The 15,093-nt window shown below is 32.2% G+C and overlaps 1 protein-coding gene and 1 long non-coding RNA gene across 3 annotated transcripts; one reads left to right on the forward strand and one right to left on the reverse strand.

The window, feature by feature from the left end:
• Nucleotides 1-2,183: 2,183 nt before the first annotated feature.
• Nucleotides 2,184-4,104, reverse strand: LOC144545430 (uncharacterized). 2 transcript variants are annotated; one of them, XR_013508521.1, is made up of 4 exons: nucleotides 3,763-4,104; nucleotides 3,462-3,533; nucleotides 2,956-3,021; nucleotides 2,184-2,318 (listed from the first exon to the last, which is right to left on the reverse strand). It is a non-coding gene; the product is annotated as an uncharacterized LOC144545430 (long non-coding RNA). The 2 variants fall into 2 exon arrangements; XR_013508522.1 differs by lacking the exon at nucleotides 3,462-3,533.
• Nucleotides 4,105-8,438: 4,334 nt separating this feature from the next.
• LOC144545755 (putative chloride channel-like protein CLC-g) lies at nucleotides 8,439-12,883 on the forward strand. The gene is made up of 9 exons (XM_078294299.1): nucleotides 8,439-8,702; nucleotides 8,861-9,061; nucleotides 9,164-9,341; nucleotides 9,480-9,745; nucleotides 9,998-10,267; nucleotides 10,819-11,126; nucleotides 11,218-11,799; nucleotides 11,906-12,147; nucleotides 12,446-12,883. The coding sequence occupies exons 1-9, from the start codon at nucleotides 8,545-8,547 to the stop codon at nucleotides 12,587-12,589; spliced, it is 2,349 nt and encodes a 782-aa protein (XP_078150425.1). The 5' UTR covers nucleotides 8,439-8,544; the 3' UTR covers nucleotides 12,590-12,883.
• The last annotated feature ends 2,210 nt before the right edge of the window (nucleotides 12,884-15,093 follow it).

A 15,093-nucleotide genomic window follows, 5' to 3' on the forward strand; every position in this document is an offset into this window, starting at 1 on the left:
CGTCAATTACAAAAAAAAATTCCGGTTAAAATCCAATATGAGCCTTTATTTAAAACTCATATAAATTGAAAAAAAAAACCCAGCAAATGTTGCATAGCGGGCGCTATTTGTGCTACACGCTATGCGCTATAGCGGACTGCTATTACCGCTATAGTGTTTGTAGCTCAAATAGCGCGTTATTATGCCATAGTATAGCGTTTAGGGTCCAAAAACACTATAACGCCGCTATAGCGCGTTATTTAGAACACTAGTTTTGCAAAAAAAACTAAGATAAAAAATTACTGTAAAGTATTTACCTATTAAATTTTTATTTTGAAGGATAATATGTTCATTCTTCTTTTTTTAAATTGGGATCATGTTTTTAACAATTGAACATCATTCTGATGTTTTATATTAAAGTTTGGAACATTCATTTGTAAAGGAATTTGGCTCTTTCATTTAGAAATAAAAATAAAAATAAGAGGTTATATGTAGTCCCACTGACAGATGCTTCCTGCCCTCCTTTTTTTGTTTATTTTCGAAATTGAAGAAATCCGCTAAATTTGGAGTGACTCGACCGATTTTATCAAAGCTGTGAAATAATTAGGGGTAGGCAAAATAAAATTTCAGAGGTAATTAAAACTCAGATTCAAACCTTATATACACAGCTTCAATAATTATTTTTCAAATTTTAGAGAGATAGACAGTTGCCTATCTCTTACTGAGTGTGGCTCTGCCACTAGACAGGGGTCCAATAGCTTTCAAAGGAAATTAAGAAACTTACTTGATTGAAGTATAATAATTTTTTGATACGACTTATGCTAGCTGGAGGAAGATTTATTTTTTATTATGTTTCATTTTGTACTATTTCAAATATAAAATAAAATATGTATACTAATAAAGAAGGTAGATCAGCAGCAAAGGGTATGCTCTTGCTCTAGCCGCCATAATGAAAAGGATCGATGTTCTCTCTTGTAGAAATTATCATTGAAATAAAATAAGAGTGGAAAGGGAGTTTTACGGGAGTTGTGTGTTATTTACTTTAGGAAGCGTCTAATTGTTCACAGCCTTTTGTCCACCATTTGTCCACAACTTTGACTTGTACGAATACTGTAAAATTACTTCTACATGCTGTATAATTATACAATATATCACATAAAATATATCAGTTAATCACAAAACATCCAGCAACTATTTGAAGTGGTCCCATGATAGTTAGAAAAAGATTGCAACTTGCACAACATGACAAAATAAATGTACTTTTAAACTGTACTTTCGAAAATTACAGTTATAGAAAGTTATTGGCAGTTAGAATTAGTTATTAGCAGTTATTGGCAGTTAGAGTTAATTATTAGCGTCCGCACTGGGTTGAATCTTGTATACTGTAAAATTGAATCTTGTATACTGTAAAATTGAATCAGCAAAACTGTAAAATTGAATCTTGTATACAGTAGAATTTTCAATTGAATCTTGTATACTGTAAAATTGAATCTCGTATGCAGTAGAATTTTCAATTGAATCTTGTATACTGTAAAATTGAATCTCGTATACAGTAGAATTTTCAATTGAATCTTGTATACTGTAAAATATATACTGTAAAATTGAATCTTGTATACTGTAAAATTTTCAAATAATACTATAAATTTTCAATTGAATCTTGTATACTGTAAAATTTTCACATAATATTGTAAATTTTCAATTGAATCTTGTATACTGTAAAATTTCTGAAACTAATACATAAAATAATATCATCTATACTGTAAGATAAAATGTAACAAATGCTACATTTCAGTTTAAACTACAACCTACAAAGAATCATGTATACTATAAAATTGCAAAATATAAACCATAAAATAATACCATGCATACTCTAAAATTGCTAAATCTATACATACATCCATCATCACACAAAAAATCTGTTCACCACAAAACAACATATGTTCACCACAAACAACATTTGTTCAACACAAGATAAAAATATTCCCCGCAACATTCAAAATAGCATAATAACAACAAAAAAAACTATGGACAAATAATTTTTACATTAAAAACCTCCTGTGTTCATTGTTCGGATGAGTAAGAAGCCTCATCACAAGAACAACACGTTCTTTTGAGATGTCATCCTGCATAATAATAAAATAAACAATGAAACAAATTCGATTTATAACAAATAAGAATTACAAAATAATATTACAAGTTATTTACCTGACTGAAAATCATAGGAGTGCCTGTAATATGAAAACATTTCAATATGCACCAATTAATACAGGATTAATGAAGAACCATTTATCCTTGACAGGCGTCTCAAATTGCATGATACTCAAAACCATTTCAACCAACTACAAAAACAAATGATCAAAAACATTCAAATCAAAATCACTGATGTATCCAGTAAAATAAAATTACTTCATATATCCAGTACAACTACTTCATATATCAAATTACTTCCATGTATCATGTACAATTACTTCATGTATCCTGTAAAATTACTACATATATCCAATAAAATAAAATTACTTCACAAATCCTGTACAATTACTTATATATCCAGTAAACTTATTTGATATATCAAATTACTTCATGTATCCTGCAAAATTAGTTCATATATCCAGTAAAGTAAAATTACTTCATATATCAAATTACTTCATGTATCCTGTAAAAATTATATCCAACAAAATATAATTACTTCACAAATCCTGTAAAATTACTTATATATCCAGTAAACTTATTTGATATATTAAATTACTTCATGTATCATGCAAAATTACTTCATATATCCATAAAAATATACAGTACACATTGTAAAAGTTCAGTCATTACCTCACTGCATATAGGTTTCTCAGGATCCATTAGGTTTCAGTGTGAAGGAAGGCTGTCTCAGTGTTGATCAATTTTTACTGACAACTTTTGCAAATTTACTAACAACTTAAACAAAATAAGACAGATCTGGTGATAACTAAAATAAATAACCACAACCTTATGAAATTTTCGTCTGTGAAGCTTTTAGTCTTGGTGAACGATGAAATTCTTCCTTCAAAGTACCTGAGAAACAACAAATCAAAAATGAAAATAACAAATCCTAACATTATTAAACAGAAAATACAATTTCGTAAGAACAATACTATAAATAGGATTCATTAATATTTCAAAATAGCAAATCAACACAAAAAAAAGAAGAAAATCTTCAATTCCTTTAGTGAAATACTAAGATATTTAGTGAATAAATAAATAAAAAATCACAGATTTGATGATACTAAAGAGAAAAATAAACCCTAGCATTCTTACAGAGAAAGTGTAATCTATTAACAAAAAATTGTAAATCGGACTCATCAATGTTTCAACATAGCAAATTGAACCTTGAAATTAACGAAAACTTCAATTTCTTTTACAAAAGGTAAATATATTTACTGAAAGATGCAAAAAATCAAATCAAAACAGCAAAAAACAACAAATATGATAGAAATAAAGTAAATAAGCTCAACCTTGCGTACTTTTCTTCATTCTATCAAAATAGGCAGGAAAAATCGATCAAATCTTGTGCCGAAGGAGATAATCTAATAACAATTTTCAAACATAAAGAAAAAATATCATTTTACTTGCACCAATCCTGTAAAATTCATCATTCAATGATGTAACTAAAATAACAAATCTTATAAAAAACGTAATTCAAATTTTCAAACATCTAGAAACAAACTACAACAAAAAATGAATTGACAGTAGCAAAATACTGTAAAATCACAAAATGCATATTGTAAAACTACAAAGTGAATACTGTAAAATAACCTGATTATGCTCCAGATTCCCTCGTTGTTATCTCTCTTCTCTAGATCGCCTCACTCTCATCTATCTCCACCAGATCGTCTCTCTTAGATCTATCCACTAGATTGCTCCTCCAGATCGCCTCTCTTAGATCGTCTCTCTCCACTAGGTCGCGGCCGTTGCTGTCGTTGCTGCTGTCGCTGCCGTCGCGGCCGTTGCTGTCGTTGCTGCTGTCGCTGCCGTCGCGGCCGTCGCTACCGTCGCTGCCGGAGTAGAAGAGAAGAGAAGAGAAGAGAGAGAGAGAGAGAGAGAGAGAGAGAGAGAGAGATAAGGTGGATAAGGTGGAGAGATGAAAAAAATAAAGAGGCGGAGGATTCAGAGAGAGAGAGAGATAAGGTGGATAAGCTGGAGAGATGAAAAAAATAGAGAGGCGGAGGATTCAGAGAGAGATCTAATTTATAAAAGAAAAGTAGAGTCGTTAAAATCAGTTAAAGTGGATAAGGTGGTGGACAATTCGTGGACAAACGTCAGTGGACAAAGAACATTTCTCTTTACTTTATTTCTCATAAGTTATCATAATTGAGGGGCGAAAGTGACTTCTTCTCTAATTTAAATGAAATTAATTAAATTATTAGTTGTCACAAATTTATAAAAGCACATTAGAAATCGACCAATCTGACTTGAGCTTTTTAGGCAACTAAATCTTCTTTTCAGGTTTGACCTGTGATAGTTAGTTGGGTTACATAAGAAACAGGTATATCTACTTGAGCATTGAGCATTTAAGGAAGGACAAGTAGCAACCTAACCTTTTTATTTCCCTTTCTTTTCTTTTTTTTGTGACAAGATATTGATTGTCTTCACATTTTACATGTCAACAACAAACTGAATCAACTAAAATCTTGGAGGGTCCAAAAAAGATTGAGGGCTATTCGGTAGGAATAGTATCCATGGGAATTTTTGAAAAAAATTAAAATCTTATAAATTTTATCGGAATATGCTAGCATGCTACGCGTACGTAGCATAGTTTTCCTCCGTGCAACGGCTCAATATTCAACTTTTCAAAATTCTAACAGTCGATCCGAACCGTTCATCTTGTTCTCCATATTAATGTATTTGGAGACCAAATTTTTCATTTTTTGAGATTTTTTTATTATTTTTTTAGATTTATTGAAAATCGTTGTTTTTTTATGGTTCAGATTTGCTGAAAACAGCAATTTTCAATAAATCTAAAAAAATAGTAAAAAAATTTCAAAAAATGTAAAATTTGGTCTCCAAACACATATTAATATGGAGAACAAGATGAACGGTTCGGATTGACCATTAGAATTTTGAAAAGGCGAATATTGAGCCGTTGCACAGAGGAGAGCTATGCTACGCGTAGCATGCTATCATATTCCAATTTTATCATAAGATTTGATTTTCTTCCTACTTTTTGCTTTCTATTTCATGCATAAAAAAAAAACATTAGCGTAGACTTTTTTTTTTTTTTTTCCACATGATGAAGCTCTTTAATTAAACAAAGTTAACATACGTTAAGTTTTATCATACATCAATGAAGACATAATTTTATAAATCATGCGAATTTCTTTTTATCGTACACGTAACATCAAACCTAATTAACACAAAGAAAAAATTTTAATTAAAGAAAGCATAATTAATAAAACAATAATAATTAAACTTACATAATACAACTTAATTTAATAATAGAAGAAATTAATAAACAAGTATAATTAAACTAGCAACACTTAATTTGAGATTGTTTAATTAATTAAAAGAGGAATTATACTAATTAATACTTGTTTAATTAATTAAATTAAAATTAACTTGTACAATCAAGCACTCAATTAAACAAACATAATTTAATAATACAAAGGCTAAAATTAATTAAAGACGGTAGTTTTCTTTTGTTAATTTTTGAGATACATGGGAATTTTATTTAATAAGTTTTCTTAAAATCACTTTTAGAATATCACGTTAATAAAATCATGAACTTTCATTTGTTATAATTTCATGTAGATATTCAATTTTAATTTTTAGTCCACCGTATTCATTTTTAAATAATTACTATAAAAATGAAGCTTTTCTAAGTTAATGTTTCTTATTTTTAGAAAACTTGTGTATTATTTTATTTTTATATAGTTGATGTTGACCTCTGTACACTAATTTATTTATTTTTAAAAAAAATCAGCTTTTCAAGTTGATAAAATTATGAATTTTTCATTTGTTATTTATTAAATGCTAATTTTATATTAGACATTGAATTCTAATTGTTAATCCAACATAATCATTTTTAATTAGTTTTAGAAATAGTGAAATACTGATACTCCAAGTTAACTTGATTATTTTTATAGAGGTTGCATTTAATTTTATGTTTATAATTGATATAGACATCTGTACTAGTGTTTTTGTTTTCAAAATAATTTGCCCATTGATAAAATTATGAATTTTCATTTGTTATTTGTTACTTGTTATTGCTAATTTTATATTACACTTTCAATTCTAATTTTTTAATCCAACATAATTATTTTAATTAATTTCAAAAATAAAAATTCTCTAAGTTAATTTTTTATTACAGTTATAATTAATTTAACTTTCAAATAATTGATGTTATACATCTGTACCAATGTTGTAAATAACAGTATGCGCTTGTCAGACGTACATAGTACCGTTAAATGATTAATCAGAAATAATCGAGAATAAACGGCCATATATAATATGAAATAATGATTCAATTAATAAAAAAAATCTGTAATAATTTAATCGCCGTCCACAATTAGTCAGCTTAAACAAACGTTTTTTACAGCACTGAACTCTACTAGTACTGTTTTTATTTTTAAATTTGTTTAAAGTCCATATATAGACGCACCTGTACTGTACAGTGTACACATGTATTCAAGTAGGATTTCTCTCCATCAATGGGCCCACTCCTCAGTGTCTTTATCAATAAGCCAAATTGACGAAGAATCCCACAATTATCAGCCAACTTGTTTCTTTCCATTTCGTGCCCACCTCTTTTAATGTGATGCTGCACTGGCACTGCTGTCTTTATTTATTACATGACAAGTTTCCAATGTTTTATCCACTCTCTCCAGTCTCCATACATGCTCTTTTTCTCCATTTCTTCATGCCCCATAATTTTTTTATAGACATTTTAAATTTTCTAGAGAGGACTTTGAATGTCATTAATTAATTATTCTATATGAATATATACAAAATTAAAAATAATGAGTTAAAGACAACAGTTTGAACTTATTAATAGTTAGTTATATATTTGAAAATACCAGTATGCTAGTAAATGTAAATAGCTTTTTAATTGTGATCTTCATAACTGCTCTCTACTATGCTTGCAGGGGCAAAATTCAAGATTTTCGTCAGGAGAAGCAAAAAAATATCGAATCGGATTTAAATAACTAATTAGGTACTTGATAAAAAATAATATTTTAACTTATATTTTTCAATACTCTGACTTGTAACTAATCGGATTTAAATAACTAATTAGATAACTTATATTTTAACTTGAATTACAAATCAAACATTCAGAGGGGGGCAAAAAAAAATTTAGGGTGGGCAAAGTCGATCGGAACGTCTAGATCCGCACTAAAACTCGAAATCCAGGGGGCAGCTGCCCCCCTGGTTGTACATAGGTCTGCCCATGTCTGCTTGCATGATATGACATCGTAAACTGTAATATATTCACAAGAGATTCTCTCATCCGGATTTTAAACTTGCAACCTTCCACAAAAAAAAAAAAAAAAAAAAAAAAAACATTGTGTTTGTCATTAGACTAAAGCTGGTTCTCATTGTGATATAAAAATTTAATAGAAAAAAATTGACTAACAAATAAAAAAGAAAGTCCAAATATTTTTTGTTACTGACAATAATATTGTAACAAAGAAGTCATTTATTTGATTGCTGACAACGATATTGTAAACAAAAAACTCAACAATAAGTTTAGTAATTCAATTATTATTAGATGGTTTCTCTAAATATATTTATTTAGAGACTTAGTTATAAATTGATGACTCTTTTTAGTAAACATAAATTAATATAAATACTACTAACTATGAAACTTTTGTTCCCACAAATATCTCTAAATACTCTTAATTTCAGATACAATTTTATTTTTAATCGATTCCAACTTAAATTTAAAAAATTAACCCTAACAAATAGGGAAATATGCTATTTCTGGACGCCTCCATTTATACTACTGGAGTCAGGAGATGTTATCTCAAAGATCCGTGATAAAAACATCCACTAATCCAGTTGCTTCTCAACATTACATTTACATCCCCGCGCTAATGTTTAGGCCGTCCAATATGAAATGTACGAAATCTTATCCATCTCCAGTTGTAAGCTGTCCGATGTACATTACGATTCGCGTCGGATCATCAGCACGATAATTAAATTTTTAGCGCGAATCTTGATGCATATATCGAACCGAAATAGTCTAATATAGAACCAAATTGATCCGATATCAGTTGGAGCGATAACACTTACCCCCATTTTATCTTAATTTCAAGTGTTCTCTGAGGTACCTGATATTTTGCGTGACATAGTGAAACATCTCAACCGGTCAAATACGTTCTGCACGAATCTTGAAGTAAAAATTATACTGGCCCCCGCTCTATTGCCGAATAGGCACGAACACGTCAGTCAAGCAAAATATGAGATATCTTAGAGGATAAGAGAAAGCAAACCGTCACAAGCTCCATTTTTTTAATCCTTGCTTGAACTCTTCTATAATTAACATTGATCTGACGAATCTGAAGCACAATCGAATCTTTCCTCTTCTTATCTTCTCTGGTCATGGCGATCAAAGAGAGAAGAGAGAATGACGACATGGAGGCGCCTCTGTTATCAAATGATTCCTTCGTAGTCAATCTCAGGCGAGCCGCCTCTAACACCACCTCTCAAATCGCCATCGTTGGTGCTGAGGTTTGCCCCATTGAAAGCCTTGACTACGAGTAAGCTTTCCTGTTTACTGAACTCGATTTGGTTCCGTTTCGATTTCACTAAATCAATTGGAATTGGGTTTCGTTTGTAGTTTGTAACAGTCTCAATAGCATCTTTACCAGTTGTGAAATTTCATAATAAACCCATAATTCTTCTTCTTTGATTTCAGGTTGGTTGAAAATGACCTGTTCAAACAGGACTGGAGATCACGTAGCCGGGCCCATATTTTTCAATACATTGTACTCAAATGGGCCTTCTGCTTTCTGGTTGGGGCACTGGCTGGTGGGACCGGTTTCCTGACAAACCTGGCAGTAGAGAATGTAGCTGGGATAAAATTTGTTGTGACCTCCAATATGATGCTTGCAGAGAGGTAATAACAACTTTTTTAAACATTTTTCTGGTATATGATGGTACTTCACTGTACCAGAACTGATCAGGTATAGCCTAATGCTTGTGTGGTTCTACAAATCAGGTATGAATGGGCCTTTGGGGTGTTCATGGCATCAAATTTCGTGCTGACAATGTTTGCGGCAGGGATAACTGTATTTTTTGCACCAGCAGCTGCAGGGTCTGGTATTCCAGAGGTGAAGGCATACTTGAATGGGGTTGATGCACCAGGCATATTTTCATTTCGGACCCTAGTGGTTAAGGTGAGATTTATATTATATGGGGAAATTAGTGTAATGGTACCAGATTGTTAAAATTGATGGTATTATGAAGTGGTACCAGCTGTTTGGGTGCAAACTGGTAAGTAAAAATGTTAAATTAAGCAAGCATCTTGTGACCAGGTTATTGGGACTATTGCTGCAGCTTCCTCATCTCTGCACATAGGCAAGGCGGGCCCGCTAGTGCACACTGGGGCCTGTATTGCATCAATACTGGGTCAGGGTGGGTCCCACAAGCACCACCTGTCATGGAAATGGTTGGGAGGATATTGTAAAAATGATAGGGACCGACGTGATTTGGTCACATGTGGAGCAGGTGCTGGTATGGCAGCAGCGTTTCGTGCACCAGTTGGTGGTGTCTTGTTTGCACTTGAAGCAGTTTCTTCCTGGTATTCCCTTTTTTTCTTATCATATTTCCTTAAAGAGCACTTTGTACTTTTTTTTTTCTTTTTCTTTGGTTTTGGTATCTTATTAGTAGTAGAGAACAGAAATGCTCTTGTTACACACAGGTTTTACTGATGCAAAATTGCAATTGTTGAGGGTTAATTCAATAGTTTGGGATTCTGGTATCAATTTAGGTCACCAAAACAACAACCGTTTAAACGTTTTTTATTCTGAAATTGCATTTGTTTGCTTTTCAGGTGGAGGATATCACTTCTCTGGCGTTCATTTTTCACCACTGCTGTAGTAGCAGTTGTCCTAAGGGCATTGATTGATGTATGTAAGAGTGGCAAGTGCGGGTTGTTTGGTAAAGGGGGCCTTATAATGTATGATGTGACATCTGAGAATACAGCTTACCGTTTTTATGATTTACTCCCTGTGATAGTGTTAGGAGCCATTGGGGGTATTTTGGGGAGTTTCTACAATTTCCTACTTATCAAGATTCTTCGCATTTACAACCATATTAACAAGTACTTGCTATTATCTTATCTTCACATTTACACACTTGTAAATTTTTTTTGAGTGAGGTTATGATATTATGCATAGCACAGATTGGTCCGTACTATGGATCAATATCTTCATTTTCATAATTCAAACAATCGATCTGAACTGTTAAACAAGATCTCCATATGAAAATGTACTTGCAGACTAAATTTTACATTTTTTAGAATTTGTGTACTATTTTTTTAGGTAGGTAGAAAATCACTACTTTTGAATGATCTACGGTCTTTAGATTAAGTAATATTTTACCTATATAAAAAATAGTAAAAAATTCTAAAAAATTGTAAAATTTGATTTACAAGTACATTGCCATATGGTGATCGTGTTGAATGCTTCAGAACAACTGTATGTACTTTAAAAATGAAGATATCAATGCATAGTACCGACTGGTCTGCGCTATGCATAGTACCATAGCCTCACTTTTTTTTTTATACACCAAACAAGAAAAGAATGCCTTTCTTTGTACCAGTACTGGTTTGTCTTGTTATTCTAATAAGTTCCTTGAATTTCATCTTATCAGGAGAGGAAGGTTTTACAAGTTGCTACTGGCGGCAATTATGTCGATTTGCACATCATGTTGTCTCTTTGGCCTTCCCTGGCTTGCTGCGTGTAAACCGTGCCCGGCTGATGCGGCCGAAGCATGCCCCTCCATTGGCCGCTCGGGCAATTTCAAAAAGTACCAGTGTGCCCCTGGCCACTACAATGACCTAGCAAGCCTATTTTTCAACACTAATGACGATACAATAAAGAACCTTTATAGAGCCGGAACTGACAATGTTTTTCAACCTTCTACTATTATCATATTTTTCGTTGCATCCTATTTTCTTGGTACGGTAAAATTTACTCTTTTTTTTTTTTGTTGCTTCTTTTACTGTCATTGGGGTATATTTTTTTAATATTTTGTCACCTTTAATAACAGGAATTTTTAGTTACGGAATAGCGGCTCCGACAGGACTCTTTGTGCCAGTAATACTTACTGGTGCTACCTACGGCCGGTTAATTGGTATGCTAATGGGTTCATATTCCTCTCTTGACCTTGGCCTCTTTGCTGTTCTCGGGTCGGCCTCTCTTTTAGGCGGGTCGATGAGAATAACCGTCTCTGTTTGTGTAATTCTACTAGAATTAACCAATAACCTTTTACTACTCCCTCTAGTCATGCTAGTTCTCCTCATATCAAAAACCGTAGCAGATGCATTTAATGCAAACATATACGATCTACTTGTGAGGCTAAAGGGATTTCCATATCTCGAGCCACATGCGGAACCTTATATGCGGAATCTTACAGTGGCTGATGTTGTTACCGGCCCATTACAATTTTTTAACGGGGTAGAGAAAGTCGGTAACATAGTGCACGTGTTGAGAACAACAGGTCATAACGGGTTCCCTGTGGTTAATGAGCCACCATTCTCTGATTCACCAGTATTGTATGGACTGATTCTCCGGGCCCACTTAATTGTCTTGTTGAAGAAAAAGGAGTTCCTGCATTCTCGCGTGCATTCAGGTATGATACCTGTGACTGGTACCTCCTGCATTTTTGGTTAATGAAATAGAAGGAACAAGATATATAAAATAATGATAAATTTGACAAGTACTACTTTTTTAATCAGGTTTTGATACTTCGAAGCAGTTCTGTGCTGATGACTTTGCCAAGCGTGGATCTATGGTGAATCAAGAATTAATCGAGGATTTGAAATTAAATGAAGAAGAGATGGAGATGTATGTAGACTTGCATCCGTTCACAAACACTTCACCTTATACTGTAGTAGAAACCATGTGTCTTGCCAAGGCTCTAATTCTATTTCGCGAAGTCGGGTTGCGCCACCTCTTGGTCATTCCCAAATCATCCTCTGTGAGTGAACTCTTTTTTTTTCTTTTCAGAAATTTAGTGCTTGAATTAATTTAGGAAACTGTCCTGGTAGAGTCTTGGTCATTCCCAAATCATCCTGGTACAGTCTTGTCTGCACTAAGCTGTACTGCCCTACCTGTTAGCATACCAGTATATCGACCTGACTTGAATATTATGGAATTGTTCGAAATAGGAACCATGGTCTAAAGTTTCAGTACTGTACCAGTTGGTTGTGGTAGTAGTGAGGTACCAATTATCTTTTTTTTTTTTATTCACATTAAGGTAAAATTACCTTATGCAGAGGGACCCGGTAGTAGGCATACTGACAAGACATGATTTCATGCCTGAGCATATATTGGGATTGCACCCCAAACTTCTGACGAAACGGTGGAGGCTTCGGTTTTGGAAATATGATATTTCAAAACTATTTCAAGGTGTCGAATAAACTATTTTTCTGAGAGAAATCTAATCTCAGTAAAACACCAAAGAGATTTTCTCTACAGAAGTGGTGATATCAGTTTTGTTTATATGCTCTGAAATTGTATAAATTATCTGGAATTAGCCTATTAGAAAAGATAAATAACATTTTATTTTTCCAAAGCTATATATAACTCTAGAGTTTCGGTGCTTAATTTGTAGTTATTTAATTAGTTTAATTTAGAAGTAACTGAACATTGACAGCAAAAGGTGTAATTCAGTTTTATTGTCAGAGGAAGATAGAATAATTTATAGATTAGTACCATTTTTTGAAATGTTGAATTTATTTATTTATTTACTTATTTATGCTTTGGAAATTTTATTAACACATTGTTATTACGGTATTGCCTACAAGATGCTGACCTGATACTGACCTGACCTCCTGATTGGTTAAAATTTGTTCAACTTTTACGGTAATAAAAATTCAAAATCTAAAGAAAAGAAATTATATATCCTACAAGAGGAAAAAAACCCAATCTTTTATTAATATCCACCAAAAAATAAAACATTACACAAATATGTAGCATTTTTTGGGTATTTTCCCGGCTTGACTGTGCTAGCTTGGTTGTCTTGGGCTCTGATGGCTGTGCTGGTACCTGTGCTGGTACCAGCTTTGCGTTGTTCTTTTGTGCTGGCCTTTTTACCCTTTTTCTTTGTAACCTGGTGCTGGAACCTGTACTGGTACTGGTACTAGTGTTTGTTTCTTTTCTGATTCTGGCTTTGCTTAGTTGACTGTGCAGAATTCTGGGTGGTAACTGGTAAGAAAGGGAATTGAACCGCCATGAGTTTGAACGGCTGGGATTTTTTACATATGACATTATACGACAGAGCTGAAATCATGATTCTCTTTTATTAATTTTTGAAAATGAATGTAGCAACTTACAATTTGAATATACTAGAAGGAATATCAAATGAAATAGATAAAATATCTTATAATTTAGATGTATTAGAAGTACTACGAAACATTTTTCAGGGATGATTTTTTGCAGTTGTAAAAAAAATTAAAATATTTCTTCATGTGTTACTAAAAAAAATGTTTTGCATCTTGATAAATACAAAATTATTGTGATCCTACATTCAAATTCTAAAGTACACCATCTATTTCTCTGAAAACTATTTTATATATTTATAATTTTTTATATTTTCATAAAATCACTTCTTGAGAGAAATAGATTAAACTAAATGTTAGACTAACATTGGACCGCTATTCCGTAACTAAAAATTCCTGTTAATTAAAAGTGACACAATATTAAAAAAAAAAAAAATGTATCCCAATGCCAGTAAAAGCAGAAACAAAAATTGAAGAAGAAAAAAAGGAGATTAAAGTTTACGGTACCAGCAAAAATTGAGGTAATTGCTGCTAGTAGCAACTTGTATGCCCTTCCTCTCCTGATAAGATATAATTCAAGGAACTTCAAAAGTATTAGAATAACAAGATAAACCAGTACTGTTACCAAGAAAGACATTCTTTTCTTGTTTGGTGTATAAAAAGAAAGGGTGAGGCCAGGGTAATATACATAGTGCATATTGGTCTTTACTATGGATTAAATCTTAATTGTTAAAGTTGAAACAGTTAATTTGAACCGTTTAACACTATATAATATTTGAACAAGTCCATTGTTTACTGAAACCAGAAAAGCCCACCTATACTAATTTGGGCCTTCAATTGAATTTGAAACAGAACCTAACAAATTTTCTTTCTTTTCTATTTTTTTTAGTTTTTTTTTTCCGAATTTTTTTTTATATCCATAAAAAAATAACAAATTACACAAATATCCAGGTACTTTTTGGGTATTTTTAAAACTATCCAAACTGCCAGAATTTCTCACGATTCAATTCTATTTCTGACCGCTAGAAGTTTGGGCAGCCCAGGAGTTCCTGTGTATTAGGTCCAATGTTTTCTAGCCACACTAATTTATAGTGTGAATCAGGGGCGGAATTATAAGATTTAGTATAGGAGCTAAAACTTAAAATGCATAATTTTTAATTTGTGGTCAGTGGTAGATTACAATTACAAAATAGAGTTATAACCACTAGCTAGATTACAGTCACACATCTAGCATTTTATGAGGGGAGTTGAACTATATAAAAACTTTATGAAAATTCAATTCAATTCAATTTCGATATTAAAATTAAAAATTTCAAAATCATAGGATAGCTTACCATCCCTAGGCTAAGTGTAGATCCACCCTGTTACTGGTAACAGTACCAAAATACATCTTTATATTTTAATTTAATGCCAGCTCTCTTATTTGGTAAGCTACTGATAAAATTTAGTTGAAGTCACTGCTTCAACAGTATTGTTACTTTATTTCTAATTACAATTACTAGACAAAGTCATAAATGTACCAGTCATGCCGCGTACCATGTTTTCTTATAATAATTAACAATTGAAATCCTTAGTTACCAGATAAAACAAGCTCAGACACTGCATTCTATAGTCTATTTGTCTTTTGTGAATTTATTCAGCTT

The sequence above is a fragment of the Carex rostrata genome, chromosome 28 (genome assembly GCF_964058835.1).
Source record: "Carex rostrata chromosome 28, lpCarRost1.2, whole genome shotgun sequence".
Classification (NCBI taxonomy): domain Eukaryota; kingdom Viridiplantae; phylum Streptophyta; class Magnoliopsida; order Poales; family Cyperaceae; genus Carex; species Carex rostrata.

Coding starts and splice junctions, on each gene's coding strand:
- LOC144545755 (XM_078294299.1), top strand. CDS start 8,545: ATGGCGATCAAAGAGAGAAGAGAGAATGACGACATGGAGGCGCCTCTG. Junction 9,342..9,479: donor TTCGGACCCTAGTGGTTAAG/GTGAGATTTATA, acceptor TCTTGTGACCAG/GTTATTGGGACTATTGCTGC. Junction 9,746..9,997: donor CTTGAAGCAGTTTCTTCCTG/GTATTCCCTTTT, acceptor TTTGCTTTTCAG/GTGGAGGATATCACTTCTCT.